This window comes from Oncorhynchus clarkii, chromosome 17, assembly GCF_045791955.1.
Source record: "Oncorhynchus clarkii lewisi isolate Uvic-CL-2024 chromosome 17, UVic_Ocla_1.0, whole genome shotgun sequence".
Taxonomy (NCBI): Eukaryota; Metazoa; Chordata; class Actinopteri; order Salmoniformes; family Salmonidae; genus Oncorhynchus; species Oncorhynchus clarkii.
Window position 1 is genome coordinate 54,854,979 of NC_092163.1, and position 26,589 is coordinate 54,881,567.

Below are 26,589 nucleotides of genomic sequence, written 5' to 3' on the forward strand. Positions count from 1 at the left end.
AGAGGACTTTCTGTACAAGAATACATGGGCTTTTCCTAGTTAGGAAAGGGGGGGAGGGGCAGCATTGGAGACGGGGATGCATTGGAGTGGGTCGAGAGCTTCAAGTTCCTCTGTGTCCAAATCACTAAGGACTTAAAATGGTCCACTCACGTGTGCACAGTTGTGACGAAAGCGAGACAGAACTTCTTCCCCCTCAGAGGTTGAAAAGGTTTGGCATTGGCCCTCAAATCCTCAAAAAGTTCTACAGCTGCATCACTGCTTGGTATGGCAACGCACCGCCCTCTATCGCTTGGCACTACAGAGGGTGGTGCGGACAGCCCAGTACATCACTGGGGCCAAGCTCCCTGCCATCCATGACCTTTATATCAGGCGGTGTGAAAGGAATGCCCGGAAAATCATTAAAGACAGCAACCAACCAAGCCATAGACTGTTCTCTCTGCTTCTGCATGGCAAGCAGTATGGGTGCATTTGGTCTGATACCAACAGGTTCCTGAACAGATTCTATGCCCAAGCCATAAATAAGACTGTAGCCGTTAGCTATTTACCAGTGAGTTGACCCTTGTAAGTTAGTTTTTTTGCTCCGTCTATGCACACTCACACACAATCATCATATACGCTGCTTTTTATCTGTTTATCATATATCCTGATGCCTAGTCACCTTACCCCTATACATATCTACCTCCATCACTCCAGTATCCCTGTCACCTAACATACAGTTGAAGTCGTAAATTTACATACACAGATTGGAGTCATTAAAACTCATTTTTCAACCACTCCACAAATTTCTTGTTACCAAACTATAGTTTTGGCAAGTCGGTTAGGACATCTACTTTGTGCATGACACAGGTCATTTTTCCAACAATTGTTTACAGACAGATTATTTCACATATAATTCACTGTATCACAATTCCAGTGGGTCAGAAGTTTACATACACCAAGTTGACTGTGCCTTCAAACAGTTGTGGCCAAAGGTTTTGTGAATGACAAATATTCATTTCCACAAAGTTTGCTGCTTCAGTGTCTTTAGATATTTTTTTGCATGGCAAAGAGGGACTTTGCAATTAATTGCAATTCATCTGATCACTCTTCATAACATTCTGGAGTGTATGCAAATTGCCATCATACAAACTGAGGCAGCAGACTTTGTGAAAATTAATATTTGTGTCATTCTCAAAACTTTTGGCCACGACTGTACAGCTTGGAAAATTCCAGAAAATTATGTAAATGGCTTCTGATAGTCTCATTTACATAATTTGAGTCAATTGGAGGTGTACCTGTGGATGTATTTCAAGACCTACCTTCAAACTCAGAGTGTCTTTGCTTGACATCATGGGAAAATCAAAAGAAATAAGCCAAGACCTCAGAAAATAAATTATAGACCTCCACAAGTCTGGTTCATCCTTGGGAGCAATTTCCAAACGCCTGAAGGTACCATGTTCATCTGTATAAACAATAGTACGCAAGTATAAACACCATGGGACCACGCAGCCGTCATACCGCTCAGGAAGGAGACGTGTTCTGTCTCCTAGAGATTAACGTACTTTGGTGCGAAAAGTGCAAATCAATCCCAGAACAACAAAGGACCTTGTGAAGATGCTGGAGGAAACAGGTACAAAAGTATCTGTATCCACAGTAAAACAAGTCCTATATCGACATAACCCGAAAGGCCACACAGCAAGGAAGAAGCCACTGCTCCATAACCGCCATAAAAAAGCCAGACTACGGTTTGCAACTGCACATGGAGACAAAGATCATACTTCTTGGAGAAACGTCCTCTGGTCTGATGGAACAAAAATAGAACTGTTTGGCCATAATGACCATCGTTATGTTTGGAGGAAAAAGGGGGAGACTTGCAAGCCGAAGAACACCATCCCAACCGTGAAGCATGGGGGTGGCAGCATCATGTTGTGAGGGTGCTTTGCTGCAGGAGGGACTGGTGTACTTCACAAAATAGATGGTATCATGAGGAAGAAACATTTGGTGGATATATTAAGCGACATCAGTCAGGAAGTTAAAGCTTGGTCGCAAATGGGTCTTCCAAATGGACATTGACCTCAGGCACACTTCCAAAGTTGTGGCAAAAAGGCTTAAGGACAACAAAGTCAAGGTATTGGAGTGGCCATCACAAAGCCCTGACCTCAATCCCATAGAAAATATGTGGGCAGAACTGAAAAAGCGTGTGTGAGCAAGGAGGCCTACAAACCTGACTCGGTTTCACCAGCTCTGTCATGAGGAATGGGCCAAAATTCACCCAACTTATTGTGGGAAGCTTGTGAAAGGCTACCTGAAACATTTGACCCAAGTTAAACAATTTAAAGGCAATGATACCAAATACGAATTGAGTGTATGTAAACTTCTGCCCCACTGAGAATGTGATGAAAGAAATCAAATCTGAAATAAATCACTCTACTATTATTCTGACATTTCACATTCTTAAAATAAAAGTGGTGATCCTAACTGACCTAAGACAGGGAATTTATGCTAGGATGAAATGTTAGGAATTGTGAAAAACTGAGTTTAAATGTATTTGGCTAAGGTGTATGTAAACTTCTGACTTCAACTGTATCTACCTCCATCACTCCAGTATCCCTGCACATTGTAAATATAATGTTGGATACTGACCCTGTATATAGCTTCTTACTTTCTCCTGTTCTTCTCATTTCTAATTTTATTTCTCGTATGTTTTTTGTTCTACCTTCTGTTATTTTTACTACTACATTGATATGTATTACAGTATTGTTGGGTTTAGAGCTGGCAAGAAAGGCATTCCACTGAACTTGTGCTCGTGACATTAAGACTTGAAACCAGTTGGACACAGACTTTCAGAGAAAGGAGTTGAACTACGTTCGATGGGGAGGGAGGGGACGAGGAGGGAGGGAGGGAGGGAGGAGAGGAAGAGGAAGAGGAAGAGGGAGAGGGAGAGGGAGAGGGAGAGGGAGAGGGAGAGGGAGAGGGAGAGGGAGAGGGAGAGGAGAGGAGAGGGATAGCATGAGTGTCTCCAGTGCTCCACAATGGAATGGAATGTGAGTGTTTGGTCAGAGGAAAGGGGTGCGTGGCTGTATTTGTGTGTGTGTGTGCGTGTGTGTGTGGGCGGGGGGGGTTCCTGTCACCGGGGGAAGCAGGTGGCAGATCGTGCCCTCGCTTGTCCCCTCTGTGCCAGGACTACAGGAGGTGACACACCCGGAATAGATACACACACACACACAAACAATATTTATACAAAGACTATACACAAACACACAATTACAGTGCTCATTGACTGACAGCATGTGTGTGTTTTGCATGTCAATTCAATTTCATACGACTCTATTAATCCCAATTAGTGCATGCTTTATGTCCCGTGTGTGTGTGTGTGTGTGTCCATGCTCACCCAGTATCTTGCTGATGGAGGAGTTGTGCATGTCAGGGAAGGCCTGTAGTATACGTCGCCTCTCGTCTTTGGCCCAGACCATGAAGGCGTTCATGGGCCTCTTGATGTGGACGGAGGAGGGGGGACTGCGAACCTCTGCAAACAACCCCACACCAGGAGCAGACAGGGGGCCTGCAGGAGGGAGACAGTCAGTGGCCAACAACAAATCTACTTTCCTTCAAGTTCACTGGTAAAAGAACAGGAAAGGTGAAAACAAATACTGGACAAGAAATCCTCCATGTTGCTTTCCCCTGCTCTGTGTGTTCAGATCAGTGTAGAGGAAAGGAGAACACATTTAAGCTCTAGACTTACTATGATGCTTGCCCTCTACCATCTAAACCACATGTTATTTTTGATCAGGCAGTTTTGGAGGGCCTACCCTCAGAGTCACTGCTGTGGTGGTCCTCGTTGGTTTGGCGGGTTTGTCTGTTCTCTCCCCGGTCTTGGTGTGGCAGCCTGTCGCTGCGACCAGACTCCTTATGCTCCTACACAGAGACAGAGAGAGTTATACACACACACACACACACACCTGACAGACACAGGCCTACACCTGTACCCACATGGGAACACAAATTTGAATGTTGTGGCCATAAAAAATAAAAAGAGGTCTGAAGAGAGCATTTATCATTATCCGTCTCTCTCTCTCTGTGTGTGTGTGTGTGTGTGTTGGACAGCACTCTTTCTGGCTGAGCAGGGAGAGGTTTCTCATGTCAGCCGGCATTTGAAAGCAGGGGTGGAAACGCAAAAGCAGGAAATAGAGGGATGAGGAGGAGAGAATTGTGTTTTCAACCTGAGGGCAGGAAAGAGAGGATGGCGGAGGGGTGAAAGACATAAGGACTCTCCTCTATGATGGCACCAAATGCTCCACATGACATTGTCACTGCTGAAGATAGGACTTGTCTTGGAGATTTTGGTGCCACTGTGGAGTCCATGAAAAGTCTACATTTCAAACACACATGGCCGAACACTGTATCTATGACTCTGGAGAGAAAAGAAGGAGGAGAGAGAGAAGGCGGAGAGGAGGGGAGCGGTGTGTTACAGTGGACAAAGGAGAAAGGTGAGTCATCACCAGTGTTTATAAGAACACTGTTATGAGTTTACAGCAGCTGTTGTTCCTGCTTGAGGACATGGCTGAGACTTTCTCAGTGTGTGTGTGTGTGTGTGTGTGTGTGTGTGTGTGTGTGTGTGTGTGTAGCTGAGACATTCTCCAGTCTATAACAGCCACTGTGAGACCACGGATCCCTGTAACCCTAAACCTGGCCCTGAACCCACCCACGACCCTAAGCCTGCGTGTGTGACAGGAGAGAGTGACTTTAGACAATGGCTTACCATCCTGGCAGTGCAGTCTCTCTCTCGCTCCCTCTCTCTTCCGCCCGGCCCATGACTCCACAGCAGCTGCTGGGCATCGTGGATGGCCTGGGTCACCACATCCCCCTCTCCCAGGAAACCTGTGAGTGAGTGAGTGAGTGAGAGAGAGTGAGTGACAGAAAAAAAGAAAGAAAAAAAAATCAGGGAAAAATTGTCATTCAAAGCTCAAATAGGCAGGGCACCGACAACGGGTTGCAAATGTCAATATAAAAGTGAGTCAAAGTATCGGAGTACAACCTATTGCATCTGAGAGGAAACGGGGATGGTAGCGCACAAGCCCTGAAGTCAAAGGAGGAACAGGTTCTCTCACCACACACACACACAGTCAGGGTGTTGACATGTCTGAAGCTGAGGAATGGCATGAGCGGAGGTAGGCGTGTGTGTGCGTATACATAAAGGCAGTTAATTAGGTACACCCATCTAGTACCGGCCCGTAACCCCTCTTTGCCTCCAGAACAACCTGAATTATTCGGGGAGTGGATTCTACAAGGTGTGACTTTCAAATATTGCTCAATTGGTGTCAAAAGACCTAAGGGGTGCCAGGAAAACATTCCCCACACCAATACACCACCAGCCTGTACAGTTGACACCAGGCAGGATGGGACCATGGATGGACTCATGCTGCTTACTCCAAATCCTGACTCGGCCATCAGTATGATGCAACAGGAACGCAACAGGAACCAGGATTCGTTGGACCAGGCAATGTTTTTTCACTCCTCAATTGTCCAGTGTTGGTGATCGCGTCTGGTGCCGCTTCTTCTTGTTTCTAGCTGATATGAGTGGAACCCGGTGTGGTCGTCTGCTGCAATAGCCCATCCCCGAGAAGGACCGCCAAGTTGTGCATTCCGAGATGCCATTCTGCACACTACTGTTATACTGCGCCGTTATTTGTCTGTTTGTGGCCCGCCTGTTAGCTTGCACGATTCTTGCCATTCTCTTTCAACCTCTCTCATTAACTAGCGGTTTTCGCCCACAGGACTGCCCATGACAGTGTGTTTTTTGTTTGTCACACCATTCTTGGTAAACCTTTTGGCGCGTGAAAAGCCCAGTAGGTTGACAGTTTAAGATACTGGAAATGGCGTGCCTTTCATCGACGATCATAACAGACTCAGTTGCTTAGGTCACTCGTTTTGCCCATTCTAATGTTCAATCAAACAGTAACCGGTTGCTTAGGTCACTCGTTTTGCCCATTCTAATGTTCAATCAAACAGTAACCGGATGCTTAGGTCACTCGTTTTGCCCATTCTAATGTTCAATCAAACAGTAACCGGATGCTTAGGTCACTCGTTTTGCCCATTCTAATGTTCAATCAAACAGTAACCCGATGCCTCGATGCCGATTTGTTTACTTTATATGGCAAGTTACGGCCTTGTGACTGTCTGTAGGAGTGAACCATGTGTAGCATTTTCATGTACCTAACAAACTGGCCGGCGTGTGTGTGCGCACTACCATTTTAAAAAGTTTGAGGTCACTTAGAAATGTCCTCGTTGTTGAAAGAAAATGTAAAAAAATGTCCATTAAAATAACATGAAATTGATCAGAAATACAGTGTAGACATTGTTAATGTTGTAAATGACTATTGTAGCTGGAAACGGCAGATTTTTAATGGAATATCTACATAGGAGTACAGAGGCCCATTATCAGCAACCATCACTCCTGTGTTCCAATGGCACGTCGTGTTAGCTAATCCAAGTTTATCATTTTAAAAGGCTAATTGATCATTAGAAAACCCCTTTGTAATCATGTGCACAGCTTAAAACTGTTGTTCTGATTAAAGAAGCAATAAAACTGGCCTTCTTTACACTAGTTGAGTATCTGGAGCATCAGCATGTCTGGGTTCATTTACAGGCTCAAAATGGCCAGAAACAAAGAACTTTCTTCTGAAACTCGTCAGTCTATTCTTGTTCTGAGAAATGAAGGCTATTCCATGTGAGAAATTGCCAAGAGACTGAAGATCTCGTACAACCGCTGTGTACTACTCCCTTCACAGAACAGCACAAAAAAATGCTGTGATGATTATGTTATTTTAAATGGACAAAAAATGTGTGCTTCTTTCAAAAAGAAGGACATTTCTAAGTGACCCCAAACTTTTGCATGTAATGTATGTGTGTGTATACTGACCTAGGTTAAGTGCAGGCCGTGAAGGGCTGTCTCTATGGTTGTCCCTGGGTCTGTACCCACCCTGAAGAGTCAGCGAGCCCAGCTCAAAGATCTGTGGGCTGGGGCTCTTCCCCATGTCCATCCCCTTGGGCTTGGAGGTCAGATTCAGAGGCTGGCTGGCTTCCTAAGGGGATGAAAGACAAAAGAGTAGACAATTAGTGGTGTGTCAGCCCAACACAAAAAAACACATTCCGAATACACTGCTTAGTTCAGTCAATATAAACGCACACACAACTTCCAATTCTCATCAAAGTAATTAAAAAAACACACCCATGTATGGGGTGGGTGTGTGTGTTAGGGTTATGAATGACAGATTTGGTGTGTCACAGCTTTCCTTTCACACCACTGTAGTGTTTCTTTAGTCTAGCCTTTCTTTTGTCTGTGCTTTCTCTCTCCGGTCTTTCTTTTGTTTAGTGATTGTCTAGTGATTTACGTGATGCCCTTTTCCACTTGTGCAACAGTGCAGACAGAGCATGACTGCATTGTGCACGCAAAGGCACACACACACATACACACACACACACAACTGTGAACAGGGTGTGGTGTATTTGTTCAGTTGTTCACTGTCCCAGATACCAGAAACATGCATTGTTCATTTGGAGTGCATTGTTTTGACAGCATTTTTCAAAGATCTCCCAGCCTGTATCTGTAGTATTAAGAGAGATGGCTTCTTAGGTACATACATACCTCAGGCCTTTACCAAAAACATGACATGCTTATCAAAATACAAATATCCATGTACTATAGTGCTGTATTAGGCATGTAACCTGTGCAACGGTTGCAGCTGTTAGGTGCAGTGCATTCGGAAAGTATTCAGACCCCTTCACTTTTTTCAAATGTTGTTACGTTACAGCCTTGTTCTAAAATTGATGAGGAAAAAAAAAATCTGAAAGAATCTACACACAATACCCCATAATGACAAACCAAAAACATTTTTGCAAACGCTTTGCTATGAGACTTGAAATTTAGTTCAGATTTCCATTGATCATCCATGAAATGTTTCTACAACGTGATTGGAGTCCACCTGTGGTAAATTAAATTGATTGGACATGATTTGGCACACACCTGTCTATATAAAATGTCCCACAGTTGACTGTGCATGCCAGAGCAAAATCCAAGCCATGAGGTGGAAGGAATTGTCTGTAGAGCTCCGAGACAGGATCGTGTCGAGGCACAGATCTGGGGAAGGGTACCAAAAAACATGTCTGCAGCATTGACGATCCCCAAGAACATAGGTGTCTCCAACATTCTTAGAAGTTTGGAACCACCGAGACTCCTCCTAGAGCTGGCCACCCAGTCAAACTGAGCAATTCAGGGTTTGGCGTAAGCAACACGAGTCCATGGCCCCAAAGAGAGAGAAAGAAATTATCTCAGGTCTGATGAAACCAAGATTGAACTCATTGGCCTGAATGCAAAGTGTCACGCCTGAATGAAACCTGGCACCATCCCCACGGTAAAGCATGGTGGTGGCAGCATCATGCTATGGGGATGTTTTTCAGCGACAAGGACTGGGAAACTAGTCAGGATCAACGGAGCAAAGTAAAGAGAGATCATTGACGAAAACCTACTCCGGAGCGCTCAGGACCTCAGACTGGGATGAAGGTTCACCTAACAGCACAACGACCCTAAGCACACAGCCAAGACAACGTCAGAGTGGCTTCGGAACAAGTCTCTGAATGTCCTTGAGTGGCCCAGCCAGATCCCAGACTTGAACCCGATCGAACATCTTGACCTGAAAATAGCTGTGCAGCGATGCTCCCCATCCAACCTTACAGAGCCTGAGAGGATCTGCAGAGAAGAACGGGAGAAACTCTCCAAATACAGGTGTGCCAAGCTTGTAGCATCATACCCAAGAAGACTCAAGGCTCTAATCGCTGCCAAAGGTGCTTTTAAATAGGAATATAATTCCTTTAACAGCGCTTCAACAAAGTACTGAGTAAAGTGTCTGAATACCTATGTAAATGTGATATCCGTTTTTAATATTTATTACATTTGCAAAAATGTCTAAAAAAAACAGTTTTTGCTTTGTCATTATGGGGTATTGTGTGTAGATTGATGAGGGGGAAAAAACTATTTAATCCATTTTAGAATAAGGCCGTAAAGTAACAAAATGTAAAAGTCAAGGTTCTGAATACTTTCCGAATGCACTGTATAAAGCACAGAAACAACATTAACCTGTCTTTATTGACACCAATTCCAATTCACCTTATTTTATTCCATCTGGAAAAGGTCTTACTGTACAGTATAGTATAGTTTTAGTATAGTAATAGATGAAAAGCACTACCTGACGGAAGGTACCACTGGGCCTTTTCACAGGGGTGGAGTGAGAGTTCTGCAGCAGCTGCATGGGATAGTCCACTGCAAAATAAGAAGGGGGAGATGAAAGCTTCACAATCTCTGTCAGAAGGGAACAGAATCAATAACATCTAGACATTATCTGTACTATCATCATGCCGACTCCACCACAGATTGAAGTGTATGAGCAGGGGAAAAGGGGGTTTGACTGAGGTTACTGACCACAATACAATCTGAAAGGGACTGCTGCTACTTCTATAGCAACTTATACAGTACATAGCAACAAGAGAAACAAAACAGAGGTGCTACATTTACCATTGTTTTGTTGTTTCAGATTGACATTGATGATACATTAAAAGTCTGCAGAGATCACTTGATGTCAGCATGTTACTTTTTTGTTTTCATAGTGTATGAGAGGATTGAGTGTTTATAATGAACCAGTGAGTAATCTAAACCATGTCACAGCCCACCAATGGGCCCCAATCTACCCTCCTTTTTTGGAAGCACTGCAGCGGGGCCTTGGAATTAATGGAGAGGATGGCTGCCGTTTTACTGGAGCCATCCTAACCAATTGTGCTATTTGGTGTGTTTTCACATCGTTTGACATTTATTTTGTACATAATGTTGCTGCTAATGTCTCTTATGACTGAAATGAGCTTTGAGGATATCAGAACAGCGATTACTCACATCGAACTGGACGAAGATTTTATCTTTAATGAGTCCGACGCAAAGGATTTACAGCCCCTCCGAGACCAGGCCTAAATCGCCATCATTCACGTGAAGAAAAGACGGAAATACAAGAGGCGGTGATCGGGGTGCCTTGTAAGAATTTGTCGGTGAGTGGTTAACCCGCCTTCACCATCCGTTCTATTGGCCAACGTGTAATCACTGGAGAATAAACTGGATGATCTCCGTTCGAGACTCTCTTAACAACGGGACATTAAAAACTATAATATCTTATGCTTCACCGAGTCGTGGCTGAACGACGACATGGATAATATACAGTTGGCTGGGTTTTGTGCATCGGCAGGACAGAACAGCTACGTCTGGTAAGATGAGGGGTGGGGGTCTGTTTGGCAATAACAGCTGGTGTGCAAAGTCTAATATTAAGGAAGTCTCGAGGTATTGCTCGCCTGAGTACCTCATGATAAGCTGTAGACCACACTATCTACCAAGAAAGTTTATGTATTTTTTCGTAGCCATCTATTTACCAACACAAACCGATGTTGGCACTAAGACCGCACTCAACGAGCTGTAGAAGGCCATAAGCAAACAAGAAAATGCTCATCCAGAAGAGGTGCTCCTAGTGGCCGGGGACTTTAATGCAGACAAACTTAAATCCGTTTGACCTAATTTCTACCAGCATGTCACATGTGCAACCTGAGAAAAAAAATAAATAATAATAATAACTCTAGACTACCTTTACAAAGCTCTCCCTCGCCCTCCATTTGGCAAATCTGACCAAAATTATATCCTCCTGAATCCTGCTTACAAGTAAAAACTTAGGCAGGAAGTACCAGTGACTCGCTCAATACGGAAGTGGTCAGATGACGCGGATACTACACTACAGGACTGGTTTGCTAGTACAGACTGCAATATGTTCCGGGATTCATCCAAAGGCATTGAGGAGTATACCACCTCAGTCACCGGCTTCATCAATAAGTGCATCGATGACGTCGTCCCCACAGTGACCGTACATACATATCCCAACCAGAAGCCATGGATTACAGGCAACATCCACACCGAGCAAAAAAGCTAGAGCGGGTGTGACTCACCTGGCTTGCAGGGGATTGGCTGCAGAGGCATGGTCATCTGGTTGTCGGCAGTGACAGGGAGTTGCTGGGTGTTGGGGTGGAAGGCTGGGATCATCACGTAGGGCATGTTAACCTGCTGAGACCAGGTCAGACAGAGGGCACAAGGTCAGTCCCACTCAGAGTTACCCCAAAGTTACTTCTAAATTCTTGTTATGAAAATAGCATGTCATTTGTAGAGGTCTCATCTCACCTGGATCTGTTGCTGAAGCAGGTTGATTTTGTGCTGCTGCTGGATCAACTGCTGCTGCTGTTTGGCAATCTGGAATTAACCACACAAAGCTTAGTCCAGGTACACTCAGGTTATGGTCAATGTTATGGTTTGGGGGTCAGAGTGTGTGAGTTGTGCCAGGGGTCAGAGGTCAGGATCACCTGTTCCTGCTGCTGTCTGGCCAGCTCCATCTGCTGCTGTTGTTTCTCCAGCAGCAAGGCAGCCATGTTCCTCTGCTCAGAGTGGGCTCCCAGCAGCTGCTCCCTCAGACCACCCAGCTGGTTGATCATCAATAACAACTGCAGCTCCTTCTCTGCCAGAGACTCTGGAGTGCCTGGGAAGGAAGGAGGAGAGAGAACAAGAAAGAGAAAGGAGTACAAACATGATTATACATAGAGACACAATTAGATATAGGAAGCAGACGGGCAGGCAAGCAGAGACTGACAGACAGGTGGAGAGACCGGAAGGACAAAGCACTGATGGGTGAGAGGTAAAAGGTGAAGGGTTAGGGGTAAAAGCTCACCTTTCAGGTGGTTGCCTCCCAGGGGGCTTTTGTCCAGAAATTTCTCCCTCCAGTCCACACTCAGAAGCTTCTCTATGGTGGGCATGACTGCCAACAGGAAACAGTTACTTGTTGTTGTTCAGCCACCATATTGTATGAACAATGGAATTAGATTGTGTACGTGTATGAATCAATGCAGTAGTTCAAATTTCAAGGTCTGCTACTTTGTAAGGATTCCAATAGAAAGGTACTTTGTGTACTTTCTCTTTAAAAATAAAAACAGCCAAGGGAAATGTAATGCAATTCTGTAGCCAATGAACAGGAACACAAACATGAGCACACAGAGCTAAGGCAAACTCTTCTGGCCTTCTCAGAGTCTAAATGGGATGCATTGTAAAAAAAAAACTCAACACCTTCACCTCTATCAATGTACAGGAGAGATCTCTATAGAGCAAAGTGATGATCAGAAACAGATTACACTGGGGCGCAGACGAGGTGTAGGTTTGCCATACCTTCGCTGACAGTGGGGTGCATGTGTCCCTCTGGTCGATGGTTGTACCCCCTGCTGCCCCCCTTCATCCCAACAGGACTCTGTCTGAGAAGCTGTTCCTTACCAGGAGAGCCCTCCTACCAAGGACAGGGGAAAACATTGTAAGAACACAATCATATAGCTAACAAACTGTAGCTAGCTTGTCTGTGATAAACATAGTACAACCAGATCTGCACAAGTGCCTATAGGCAAGGACTAGTGGGATTGGGAAGCAGACCTGGATACACTTTTAAAAAAGATTGTTTAAACATTAAAATTAAAATGGGATAAGTTTATTACTGAGGGTGAGCGGGAGAGGGGAGGAGTCAGCTGTCTAGACTCCGGTCGTTCCATTGGCTGATGTCCTGACCAATCACAGGCAGGAGAGGAGAGCTGCTCTGCCCTGGTGTGGGCTCCTCCCCCTTCTCCTCCAGACTCCTCCAACTTCACACTGACGCCCACCATGCTGACATCACCGCTGGCATGGAGATGCAGCGCTGGGGGACTGGGCTCCACCATTCTGGGAGGAAAATGGGCGGGAAAATAAAAATAGTGGTGTGAGGGGGCGGGGGGCAGAAGAACCGTTCAGGTGAATAGATAGGCTTGTTCACATGGACTATTCCCCCTCAGGAGACTGAAAAGATTTGTCATGGGTCTTCAGATCCTGAAAAAGTTCTACAGCTGCACCATCGAGTGTTGCATCACTGCCTGGTATGGTAACTGCTCGGCCTCCGACCGCAAGGCACAGAGCGTAGTGCGTACGGCCCAGTACATCACTGGGGCCAAGCTTCCTGCCATCCAGGACCTCTATACCAGGCGGTGTCAGAGGAAGGCCCTAAAAATTGTTAAAGACTCCAGCTACCCTACTCAGACTGTTCTCTCTTCTCCGGTACCGTAAGCGGTACCGGAGCCCCAAGTCTAGGTCCAAAAGGATCTTAACAGCTTCTAACCCCAAGCCATAAGACTCTGCAAATGGCTACTCAAACTATTTGCTTTGTCCCCCCCCCCCCCCCTCTACTTCTACTCTCTGTTTATTATCTATGCATAGTCACTTTAACTCAACCTACATGTCCATATTACCTCAATTACCTGGACTAACCTGTGCCCCCACACATTGACTCTGTACCCGTACCATACCCCCTGTATACAGCCTCACTGCTGTTATTTTACTGCTGCTCTTTAATTATTTGTTATTTTTACTTACTTATTTTTCTTAAAACTGCATTGTTGGTTAAGGGCTTGTAAGTAAGCATTTCACTGTAAGGACTACCCCTGGTTTATTCGGCCCTTGTGGCAAATAACATTTGATTTGACGTAGGGGGAAAGCAACGCAAATGCTGTTCTGCCCTCATGCCTCTAGCCTTACCAGAGTGACTGCACAACAGCACAAATTTTTGACAGGGGATGCAGGATATTTTTGGGGGGCCTGATATACATATGTTTCTGCTTATAATTTCTGACAGTTTGGTAGGCTGTGTTAATCAACTTGTCTACAATTAGATAAATGTAGCTTCTCTTTTGTCATTATGTTGCCCGAGAAGACTAACGTTATATTAACACATGCTCAACAGAATAATGTAATAGATTGATAGAAGGATTCAATCTAGTTGACATTGGTAAAGTTTGCAAACCGCGCATCACACACACACACACACACACACACACACACACACCACCTTTCTCTGTAATGTGACCATAAGCTTTCCAGGCGTGACTATCTCTAGGTCTCTGAGCTTTGTGTGCGTGTATAGAAACCCCTGCTTTGCGTAGGGAACAAAGGACATACTGTGAATATGTCACACAAACACAAGTCAACTGGACCTTGAAAACCAAACCTCTAGTTTGGGAGACATTGTAGGTCTCAGGGAAAGTTAATCATCATGACAAGGCGAAGACTCTGCACATCAAAACACACACGAACAGAAAGAGACCGAGAGATGGAGAGAAAGAGTGAAAGAGAGAGATGGAGTGAAGGACAGGCTAAGAGAGCGGAGAGAGAGAGAGGCTGAACCTTAATGAACTCTGACTTTAGCTGCGTTTTTTCCCCACCTCTGCTGCAGGAGGAAAGAAAAGCACGCCAGACAGGAGAACAAAACAAACAGAACACACAGGGCGAAAAGTGCACATATATAGAAATAAAGGGAGAGAAAAAAGCCATTGTTAGACGGAGGGAACAAAGGAAGCCGGGACAATGGGCAAAAGACGGACAAAAGCCGCGGCCGCAGGAAACAGTGCAGATAACAATGCCAGCGGAATGTGCCGACCGACTCCGGGACCGGGGGAAAATGCAGAGCGCCACCATTCTGCCGAGCGCATAGTGATTAGAGTTCCTCCCCCCGTTCCCCCTCTCATATTCTGTCTCTAACAAAGCCACCTGCCTTCCAGAGGCCAAGGCTCTAAACCTGTGTGTGAGTGCTATAGTGAGTGAGTGAGATGTGAACCAATCCATTCACCAAAACCTTTTAAATAATATGGGGGGGTTCTGAAGATTACCAGTCCCAGGGTGTGTATATGAGGGGGTGGAGATGAACTGTGTCTTCCGTATTTAACCCAACCCCTCTGAATCAGGGGGGTGCCTTAATCGACATCATGGGAGCAGTTGCTGTTGGGGGTTACTGGGCAGAATGACAGATTTTTCCACCTTGCTGACTCAGAGTCGAACCAGCGACCTTTCGGTTACTGACCAAACCCCCTTAACCACTAGGTTAGAGGATGGGCAAACATGCAACAACCTTCAGAATCCACTCAAATCCCTTTCCTCTACACACCTCAAGCTTTTCTTCTTCACCTCAAACACTCTGTTCATTTTACTGTTCCTATGTTTAAGGAGTGATGAGGTTTCCCTGTGGGGGTGTTGGTGGCATTCAGCATCCTGCTGTGGAGCACAGGAAGTTATTCCTGGGCTTCTTGACAGCATTCTCATCAGTGTTCCAAAGTGGTTGGCTTATAGAGCTGACACATGTGGCTTTAGACTGCCACCCGTGTGTGTGTGTGTGTGTGTGTGTGCACGCGAGAGAGTGTCTCACCACTCTGCCTGTGTCTCCAACACAAAGGCATGCCCAGAATCTGAGTCATAGACCTGCTGACAGCCAGGTATGCATTAAGGTGTGTGTGTTTTCTGAGTTTGGGGTCCAACACATCTAATCTTAGAGTTAAACAATGCCGTAGCGTCACAACTCAGACAATGCTTGGGCTCGCCTCACCTCAGCCCTCCACAGCTTATCAGTGCTCTCCACACAAATCTAAGTTAAATGTACACCTTCCATGTTTATAACAAACTGCATCCATGCGGAACTTGTGTGGATGTGGATTTGTGAATTGCAAAGTGTGATTTGAATAAGTTGAATATCAACACTTACACAGTTTAGCATATGTTATAGCGGGTGCAGCTAAATGTGTATGTTACTACCTCTGAAAAATGAAGTAAAAATGTCAAAAACAAGTACACAAATAATAATAATCCAACATAAAAATAATAACTCAGGAATGTCAGGAAGAATACAGTTAACCACCCAAATAACACTATCAGGTATCCAAATGCAATCTATGCGTATATACACCCAAAATACACTGCTCAAAAAAATAAAGGGAACACTTAAACAACACAATGTAACTCCAAGTCAATCACACTAATGTGAAATCAAACTGTCCACTTAAGAAGCAACACTGATTGACAATACATTTCACATGCTGTTGTGCAAATGGAATAGACAACAGGTGGAAATTATAGGCATTTAGCAAGACACCCCCAATATGCTCTGTTTCCTGGCTGATGTTTTGGTCACTTTGAATGCTGGCGGTGCTTTCACTCTAGTGGTAGCATGAGACGGAGTCTACAACTCACACAAGTGGCTCAGGTAGTGCAGCTCATCCAGGATGGCACATCAATGCGAGATGTGGCAAGAAGGTTTGCTGTGTCTGTCAGCGTAGTGTCCAGAGCATGGCGGCGCTACCAGGAGACAGGCCAGTACATCAGGAGACGTGGAGGAGGCCGTAGGAGGGCAACAACCCAGCAGCAGGACCGCTACCTCTGCCTTTGTGCAAGGAGGAGCAGGAAGAGCACTGCCAGAGCCCTGCAGACGCCGTGGAGAACGTTCTGCTGCCTGCAACATCCTGGTGGGTCAGTCATGGTGTGGGGTGGCATTTCTTTGGGGGGCTGCACAGCCCTCCATGTGCTTGCCAGAGGTAGCCTGACTGCCATTAGGTACATAGATGAGATCCTCCTCCTAATGCAAGACAATGCTAGACCTCATGTGGCTGGAGTGTGTCAGCAGTTCCTGCAAGAGGAAGGCATTGATGCTATGGACTGGCCCGCCCGTTCCCCAGACCTGAATCCAATTGAGCACATCTGGGACATCATGTCTCGCTCCATCCACCAACGCCACGTTGCACCACAGACTGTCCAGGAGTTGGCGGATGCTTTAGTCCAGGTCTGGGAGGAGATCCCTCCGTCACCTCATCAGGAGCATGCCCAGGCGTTGTAGGGAGGTCATACAGGCACGTGGAGGCCACACACACTACTGAGCCTCATTTTGACTTGTTTTAAGGACATTACATCAAAGTTGGATCAGCCTGTAGTGTGGTTTTCCACTTTAATTTTGAGTGTGACTCCAAATCCAGACCTCCATGGGTTGATAAATTTGATTTCCATTGATAGTTGAATGTGCTGACAACAATCACACAACTTATGTAAAGAAAAAAGTATTTAATAATAATATTTAATTCATTCAGATCTAGGATGTGTTATTTTAGTTTTCCCTTTATTTTTTTGAGCAGTGTATATACTAAGAATGATATGTACAGCAGTAGATACTCTCGAGATAAAAGCTGTTTTTCCAGTCTTTTGGCTTTAATGCGCCTGTGCTGTCTCTTTCTGCTAGATGGTCGCAGAGTGAACAGACCGCGACTCGGCTGGCAGAGGTCCTTGATGATCTGTTGGCCTTCCTTTGACACAGAGTGCTGGAAGTGTCCTGGAGGGAAAGCAGCATGCTCCTGGTGACCGCACCACCCTCTGGAGAGCCATTCAGTTTAGGGTGGTTCACTTCTATTGAGGTTTGTCAGGGTCTTAGTGGTCATGCCGAATTTCTTTAGGCGCCTGAGGTTGTAGAGGTGCTTATGCGCCTTCTTCCCCATGGTGTCGGTGTGGTGGGACCATTTCAGGTCCTCCCTCCTCGGTCTCCGGTTGCCCACAATCAGCTCCTTTGTTATTTTTTTACGTTAAGGGAGATGTTATTTTCCTGGCACCTCTCCTCCAGTACTCTAACCTCTTCCCTGTAAGCAGTCGTCAGCAAACTTGATGATTGAGTTAGAGTTGTGCGTAGCCATGCAGTCATGGGAGTACAGGAAATGCAAACAGAGAGTACTGGAGGGGGCTGAGCACACATCCCTGGGGGGCCTCACATTTTGAGGATCAGCGTGGCAGAGGTGTTGTTTCCTACAATATAGCTGCTTGGGACTGTCATGACACCGTGCATTTATCAGGAGCATTTAAAAACTATTTCATTGAAGTGGGACTGGAAAACTGTATTGTACGTAAACAGTTTGCACTTATCGACAGTTCAAATGGAATGGAAACTCGGAGACAGGTGAAAGCAAGTTCCAATACATTGCCTTCACCAATCCAGTCAAGTACAGTGATTACATCTAAGAAAGGAGGGAGGCAGGATAAGAGCAGAGATAAGATTAGCACTGAGTCTTGAGCTCCGACACCTCTGAAATCATACACTTCCCACGACACACTAAACAGCAGACAAAAGCTTCAGTTACACAACATGTTGTAACATGCAAACCCAACATCTCACCCCGGGGCATCTGCAATGCCAATGTTATCTGTTGTTCTCCCTCTCTCAATTCAATTGAAGGGCTTTATTGGCATGGGAAGCATGTTAACATTGCCAAAGCAAGTTAAGTAGATAAACAAAAGTGAACAATAAAAATTAACATTACACTCACAGAAGTTCAAAAGAATAAAGACATTTCAAATGTCATTATGTGTGTGTGTGTGTATATATAAATATATATTTATTTATTCAGTGTTGTAATGATGCAAATAGTGAAAGTACAAAAGGGAAAATAAATACACATCCCTCCCTCCCTGACAGGGGCAGTTAGTGCTGGGAAACTGTCTATTGTTTTCCAAACATGGCCTGAAGGGGACTAGTAGAGGGAGAGAGACAGAGACGGAGTTGAGCAAGGAGTCCGTTCCATTCCTGCACACGGCGGCTGATCAAGTGACTGAATTATTTTATTAAACAAATTAAAAAACTGCCATTGAACTCTGAGACTGACAAATGTAAAGACAGAAGCTCTGCATGGACTCCTTGGGGCAGAGAGAGAGAGACAAACAGACAGAACTGACAAGTCTTTAAAAAAGCTTGTTTAATGTTGTGTTACGGTGCCACGAGCCATTATAAACCTATGGCTGGATTCAATCAATCCTGCTTTAGGAATGTTTCAATACTCTGGCAAAGTTAGCATGTTGACATGCAGTTGTTCGCCAGCCGAGGGTGGTTGATTCCCTTAAACCCTGAGGGCTGGTATAGTAGCAGGTGAAGCTGGCGATGGCAATATTAAAGCCTGATTGGTGGCTGGGACAGAACCCTTGTAAAGTAGCAGGTGCACTATAGTACAGGTTCAGACGCTTAGTGGGACTCTAGTACCATGGTCCTCCCTGGGGGAATTAAGTTAGATGCCCTGTGGAACCCCACTGCAGCCATTCCCTCTGCCTAATGTTTAAATGCACTTCATTAAACAGTCCCATCTCAGCTGGTATTACTGTTAACATGGTAATAGGTACACAAATGGAAATAACTACATTCTACGTTGTGGTGGTGGTTTGACTGAATCCCAAACAAACCAAAGAGGAAGGTAATTGTTTAAGTAGCTGTCCAGTGAAATTCTCACTTTTAAAAGTTCGTAGTCTGTTGACTCATACCCAAATTATTTAGTTGAATCCTATACTCGTAAGTGGCCAAAACGACAATTGGAGAAAAAAAAAAACCTTGAAAAGCCCCACCTCAAACTTGTAACTCAAACACAAGGTTTAAAAAAAATGCTTGCCATTTCCTGAGGATGATGAGCTGGCCAATCAGCCGTCTACTTGCATGAATATTTTGAATGACCGGTATACAGTACACCCACACCATTCCAACACAGACAAGCTGTTTAACATACTTAATTACAATTTTTTGGAAGGAAAACTATTTAACTCATATTGTAATTCATTATATGTCATATTTCATAGAAATCTGAAAACACTGGACTGTTACTTGAATTGAAAATATTTACCATGAAATGTCTACATTTCTATACCAGCTAAATTATGCAGTACAACAAATCATTAACTTGTGATATCACTAGCAAGTTTTTAATCCTTAAGAGTATATTGACACACCCTTGAGTCAATCTAAGTAACATAATAAAAACAACACCATTAAAATCCATCAGTTCAAGCTAGAGATATCAGTTGTTTTGCGTGGGCTGAGTCTCAATCCACTGAATCTGCCTATGTCGGCCTTCCACATCTGTGGGAAGGTGTCCGAGCTACAGCAGTGTTTGTCAGACCATGAGACGTCCCGAAAATCAGTCTTCCCATAATATTTTGTAGGTCAAACTGTTTTTCTGAGAAGGCGGAGACTCGCACGAACACGATGGTGTTCTCTGTTTTGCTCTACAACCCCCACCAGGGTCATGGAGCTCCTCAATGTAAGAGGTACAAAACACATGGAAGTATGGAGGTAGTTGTGTGCCCCCCAAAAAATGGGGTTAAATAAATAAATATATTTCCTGAGAGATAGAGAGATATATATATATATATAGCTTGGTTTGAAGAAATCAACTGTGGGAGCAATTATTAGGAAATGGAAGACATACAAGACCACTGATAATCTCCCTCGATCTGGGGCTCCACCCAAGATCTCACCCCGTGGGGTCAAAATGATCACAACGGTGAGCAAAAATCCCAGAACCACACGGGGGGACCTACTGAATGACCTGCAGAGAGCTGGGACCAAAGTAACAAAGCCTACCATCAGTAACACACTACTTCGCCAGGGACTCAAATCCTGCAGTGCCAGACGTGTCCCCCTGCTTAAGCCAGTACATGTCCAGGCCCGTCTGTTTGCTTGAGAGCATTTGGATGATCCAGAAGAAGATTGGGAGCATGTCATATGGTCAGATGAAACCAAAATATAACTTTTTGGTAAAAACTCAACTCGTCATGTTTGGAAGACAAAGAATGCTGAGTTGCATCCAAAGAACACCATACCTGCTGTGAAGCATGGGGGTGGAAACATCATGCTTTGGGGCTGTTTTTCTGCAAAGGGACCAGGACGACTGATCCGTGTAAAGGAAAGAATGAATGGGGCCATGTATCGTGAGATTTTGAGTGAAAACCTCCTTCCATCAGCAAGGGCATTGAAGATGAAACGTGGCTGGGTCTTTCAGCATGACAATGATCCCAAACACACCGCCCGGGCAATGAAGGAGTGGCTTCATAAGAAGCATTTCAAGGTCCTGGAGTGGCCTAGCCAGTCTCCAGATCTCAACCCCATAGAAAATCTTTGGAGGGAGTTGAAAGTCCGTGTTGCCCAGCAACAACAGCCCCAAAACATCACTGCTCTAGAGGAGATCTGCATGGAGGAATGGGCCAAAATACCAGCAACAGTGTGTGAAAACCTTGTGAAGACTTACAGAAAACATTTGACCTCTGTTGGCAATGACAAAGGGTATATAAAAAAGTGTTGAGATAAACTTTAGTTATTGACCAAAGACTTATTTTCCACCATAATTTTCTAATAAATTAATAAAAAATCCTACAATGTGATTTTCTGGATTTTTTTCCCCTCATTTGTCTGTCATAGTTGAAGTGTACCTATGATGAAAATTACAGGCCTCTCATCTTTTTAAGTGGGAGAACTTGCACAATTGGTGGCTGACTAAATACTTTTTTGCCCCTGTGTGTGTGTGTGTGTGTGTGTGTGTGTGTGTGTATATATATATATATATATACACACACACTATACAGGATAATATATTCATAGAGATTACAAATCAAATTGGGACAGGAGGGAAACATTCAAACAAAACAGCAATCTTTTTTTTCCAGTGTGTGTGTGTGTGTGTGTGTGTGTGTGTGTGTGTGTGTGTATATATTTATACACATATATTATATATATTTACTGAGCTTTCTTATAGGGTAGCCTAGTGGTTAGAGCGTTGTACTAGTAACCGGAAGGTTGCAAGTTCAAACCCCCGAGCTGACAAGGTCCAAATCTGTTGTTCTGCCCTTGAACAGGCAGCCAACCCACTGTTCTTAGGCGTCATTGAAAATAAGAATTTGTTCTTAACTGACTTGCCTGGTTAAATAAAGGTCAAATAAATAAATAAAATAAATATATCCTAGGTATAGGACAAACACTTCAAACCCTTACCCCCTTTCAGAGTTAATGACAACTATGGAAAAGAAGCATTCCGTCTCTCCTCATTCAGGACCCTGTCAGAGAGAGAAACAGAGAGCAAGGTACAGTAAGGGAGAGGTACCTCTTCGGTGCGGTGAGTGTGGAGGTCCCCAGACCCAGAGGACCCCTCCACAGTAGAGCACTGGTGATGCTGAAACACGTCATGTTCTCTTCAGTCACACACAGGACAGCCGTCTAACACACTCCCTCCCTCTTTCAGGACAGCCCAAAGCCACTCTGCAGTCTCAACTCTGTGACATCTCTTTTTCTATGTTCCTTTCAACTCTTTCTCTCTAGCGCCCTCCCAGTCTCTCTATCTCCCTCTATCCCGCCTCCCTCTCTGTGTTCATGTAAACCTCCCGTTATTGTGACAAAGAGCCCTCTTTTTGGCATCTTTGAGCCAAACAATCCACTAATTTGCATAATATGTTTTGCAACCGGTGAGCCTATCTAGAACATTAACATGTGATAATCAAATAGTTGGACCCACAGGTGTGATCCAGGTGTGTGATACCGCGCTGGGATGTCCAGGAGCACCTAACAATGTCACCTTTATGCACTAAGTGTGTTTCCTGGCCACCTGCCTGAAACGGAGACACCACAGAAGAAGGAAAATCACACATTCAAATATAGCACAGGAGCTGGACTAGAAACAACATGTCAAGGAAAATAAAGGCATATGTGCTTCCTGCTCCCAAGCATGATTTTAATTGATCCGGTGATCAGTGTGTGGCTGTCGAGTCAGAGAGTTTAGTAAGAAGATCTGTTTAATAGTTATATCAAGATCACGCTCGGCAGCAGCAAAGAGCAGGCGGACAGACATTCACTCGCCTTTCATTGGTAAAACAACATATTCCCTCTGCTTCTCTTCAGCCCACACAATGCACCTATGGATTCGTCCCTGGTCCTGGGCACCCACTGTGGATGCTGGATCTCACTGAAGACCGCCAGCAATTAGGATCTGCCTTGTTTTAAAGGCCACCAATTAACTTTGAATCCCTAATTTTAGAGATTCTCTCCCCAAAATACACACAGACAAATGCCATCTCTAAGAATATTTACCAATAATATTGATAATAGTTTAACGTGGGCTAATTAACTGAGTTGAGATGAAAACCTGGATCCACAGTGGGTTCCCAGGACCATGTCCCTCTCTCAGTCTCCCCTGAATCATAGACAGCCTCACGCCCAGACCATGTGTCAGATATTTAGTATACTAAGCCTTGTAGTGAGAGAACAACGTCACCACATCCATTTGTCTGACATGATGAGGCCGACATGCAGCGGCTGCTGTGTGAGTGTCTATATTTGACATGAGATTTTAGAGGCAAGACGACAGAAAATAAATGCGATACAGGTGTTGTGGATGTCATGGATGTTTCTCTTAGTGTTATTCCGGCAATGTTTCTCTCTCTCTCACACACACACTCTTGCTTTCCTTCTTTGAATGGGTAGGGCCTGAAGCAGGTTTATTGTGTTGTGTTGCTGACTGCGTCTCATTAGGAACTGAGCTCTCAGGGCCACACACACAAAAGCTTCCCTTCCCTCGCTCTCCTCTTCCTCTCTGTTTTTCTGTTCTTTTGGCCTTTTGATGTCAAGAGTGCCAATCCCAGGGGGCTCCACTCTGGCCACAGAATACGCTCACACAACAGACTCATTCACTTTCACACACACACACACACACACACACACGATGAGAGTTGTAAAAGCATGATAAGGGCAGAGGAGAGGTAGTCGAGGTTGAATCAGTTTCGTGTTTCTCTGTGGTTGATAGCCAGATCTCACCACACAAAGACCAGCGTTGAGAGCTCCAGGATACACTGATAATAAACACTCTTTTTCCTCAGCTTTTTCCGTGTGGAGCATAGGGACAGCCCCAAGGACTCCCCCTCTGTCTTACCACACACACAACTAATTCAAATAACTTAGTAGATTACCCTTGACTTTTCAACATCTAAAACTTAAAACACATTCTGTTACCACTGTCACATGATCACTTTGTTATTTATCTAAACCTATAGTTTAAGGGCTTGACTCTGCGTTCCCTGTGTCCTCTCTCTCTCTCTCTCTCTGCGTTCCCTGTGTCCTCTCTCTCTGCGTTCCCTGTGTCCTCTCTCTCTGCGTTCCCTGTGTCCTCTCTCTCTGCGTTCCCTGTGTCCTCTCTCTCTGCGTTCCCTGTGTCCTCTCTCTCTGCGTTCCCTGTGTCCTCTCTCTCTGCGTTCCCTGTGTCCTCTCTCTCTGCGTTCCCTGTGTCCTCTCTCTCTGCGTTCCCTGTGTCCTCTCTCTCTGCGTTCCCTGTGTCCTCTCTCTCTGCGTTCCCTGTGTCCTCTCTCTCTGCGTTCCCTGTGTCCTCTCTCTCTGCGTTCCCTGTGTTCTCTCTCTCTGCGTTCCCTGTGTCCTCTCTCTCTGCGTTCCCTGTGTCCTCTCTCTCTGCGTTCCCTGTGTCCTCTCTCTCTGCGTTCCCTGTGTCCTCTCTCTCTGCGTTCCCTGTGTCCTCTCTCTCTGCGTTCCCTGTGTCCTCTCTCTCTCTCTGCGTTCCCTGTGTCCTCTCCCTCTCTCTCTGCGTTCCCTGTGTCCTAACTCTTTCTCTCTCTCTGCGTTCCCTGTGTCCTCTCTCTCTCTCTGCGTTCCCTGTGTCCTCTCCCTCTCTCTCCTTGCGTTCCCTGTGTCCTCTCTCTCTCTCCCTGAGGAGGCCTTCTAAATAAGACATAAATAGGCTGATGACACAACTGCACTTTTCACAAAAAGAGAGAAAGGCGAGAAAAGAAAAGAAAGAGAAAGGAACTCTGCTCTGGTGCAGTGGCTCCTTTCTTCTGCTTTTCAGAAACGCAGGTTAAAAAGCAGCCTTTTCATCCCTCTCTCATCCCTCTCTCTCTCGCTCTGTCATCTCTCTCCAACTTAGGAACAGGCAATGTATTGTGGTGGATAGCGGAAGGGTACTGTGGTATTTATCAGAAAAGAGAGGAGGGGGGAGGAGGACAAAACATACTCCCCAATAAAGAGAAAGAACAAGAGAAGGGGAAGAAAGGATGTGTATGAAGGGCCCCTTTCGCAGAAAGCCCCCCCTTGCCCCCTCCTCCCTCAAAAGGGGCAGGCACACACAATGTGCTGTTTCCTTTAGCCCCGACACACTTTATATCCTAGCCCCATTCAGGACGACTACTTTAGGGCACCCATGTGTGCACAGAGCATATGTGGCTGAGAGAGAGGATGTGTGTGTGTGTGTGTGTGTCCGTATAGATCCCTGTTTGCTGAGGGCCTTATAGACTGACAGGCCATGGCTCTAAGGCGTTGCCATGGAGATGTCTTTGTGCAGTAAGTTGCACAACAGGTGATTCTAAAGAAGGCTAGCTGAGCTGGTCTCAGTATTGAGAACTGCGGGAGGTGAGAGAGTGAGTGAGTGAGTGAGTGAGTGAGTGAGTGAGATTATACGAGGTGTTAGCCGTTTTAGGATCCAGCTTGGCCCAGAGTTCTTAACTAGCTCCTTTATACACAGATCATGTCTAAAATCGCTTGGGCTTACCGGGCCACACTGCTTTACACACATGTATCAAACCTCACCGAAAGAGAGGGTGTGTGTGCATACGCATCAGAGTTTATCATATCTTCAACTCCAAGAGTGTAAAACCCCCCATATCACATTTAGTATTGCGAAATCTACTATAAAAAGGGAGAAAGAGCGAGAGAGAGAGAGAGAGAGATACAAAACTGGTTCTTCTCCTTGGACTGGATAAACGTGGCTGAGCCAAAGCCAGCCATACGCATATACTGTCATACATGTCAGAAAGATACCGACATAAATTACATTAAACAAACATCAAAGCCTCTGCAGTCAGAGAGCAACTTAAGTAACAAGACAAGGTCATAGGCTATGGATTGACAACAAGGAACCCAATTAACCAATCAATCATCCAATTCTTTAAAGGGGTGTGCACAGATAAAGATGGTTTAAGAATCAACACTCTTTTATGGAAACTTAGGGCTAAAAGTCTGTTTTCAACACATGATGAGATGTGTTCTTTTTTGCTTTGTCCAAGATGGAATGAAGGGTAATTCATTTTGATAAAGGAGGCTGCAGGTAACCTAGTGGTTAGAGCCTTGGACTAGTAACCGAAAGGTAGCAAGATCGAATCCCCGAGCTGACAAGGTAAAATCTGTTGTTCTGCCCCTAGGCCGTCACTGAAAAGAAGAATTTGTTCTTAACCTACTTGCCTAGTTAAATAAAGATTTTTTTTTAAAGGTTCTGCTCTGATCAAGTTGTTATTTAGAGCCTAATCTATAGCCTAAAATAGCCTGTTTTCTGGATTTATAATATACTCTTTTGCACTGCTTATCAGTTGAACAAACTTTGTAATTGGTGAAATGGTCTTGGACAGATTTACAGTAACAATACATTATTATTTTTCAGATGTGTTTCCTGGTATTTTACATGCTGTCCAAATCCATATTTAAATAGAGGTGCGATAGCTATGATGGATAAAGATAGGCTATGAATCACTTGTAGCTTACCAGCTACATTTACACTCTAAGAAATACTCTACAGTGTGATATTTTCTGTCTGTTAATGTAGAACAGGGGTAGGCAATGCTGTTCCTGGAGTACCAGGTACTGCAACATTCTCCAACTAGGCACCACAGCAGACCAACTGAGCTAATTTATCAGTTCAGTTATTGACAAAAATTGTTTTAAACATACCTGGTCTTCTAGGTTGGTTGAATCAAAAACAGAAGTGCTAGCAGCACTCCAGGACCAGGGTTGCCTACCCCTGATATAGAGGTATATTTAACTGACAGAGCAATGAATGGCGACGTTTGCTTACCCAATGTTAACGTGTATGCCTCTCCCT

General features: G+C 44.8%; 1 protein-coding gene across 2 annotated transcripts in view; it reads right to left on the reverse strand.

Annotated features, from left to right (window-relative positions):
* Positions 1-26,589, reverse strand: part of LOC139369837 (transcription factor SOX-13-like) — a 43,395-nt gene that overhangs the window by 1,306 nt on the left and 15,500 nt on the right. Inside the window, exons 2-12 of one of the 2 annotated variants that reach the window (XM_071109116.1) lie at positions 12,586-12,805; positions 12,269-12,383; positions 11,778-11,864; positions 11,416-11,588; positions 11,237-11,305; positions 11,008-11,119; positions 9,222-9,295; positions 6,899-7,061; positions 4,739-4,857; positions 3,789-3,894; positions 3,371-3,541 (exon numbers count right to left, since the gene is read on the reverse strand). In XM_071109116.1, coding sequence (XP_070965217.1) covers positions 3,371-3,541; positions 3,789-3,894; positions 4,739-4,857; positions 6,899-7,061; positions 9,222-9,295; positions 11,008-11,119; positions 11,237-11,305; positions 11,416-11,588; positions 11,778-11,864; positions 12,269-12,383; positions 12,586-12,804 — 1,408 coding nt within the window. In that variant the 5' untranslated portion in view covers position 12,805. Of the gene's footprint in view, positions 1-3,370; positions 3,542-3,788; positions 3,895-4,738; positions 4,858-6,898; positions 7,062-9,221; positions 9,296-11,007; positions 11,123-11,236; positions 11,306-11,415; positions 11,589-11,777; positions 11,865-12,268; positions 12,384-12,585; positions 12,806-26,589 lie in introns of both variants that reach the window. The other variant, XM_071109115.1, reaches the window with a different exon arrangement.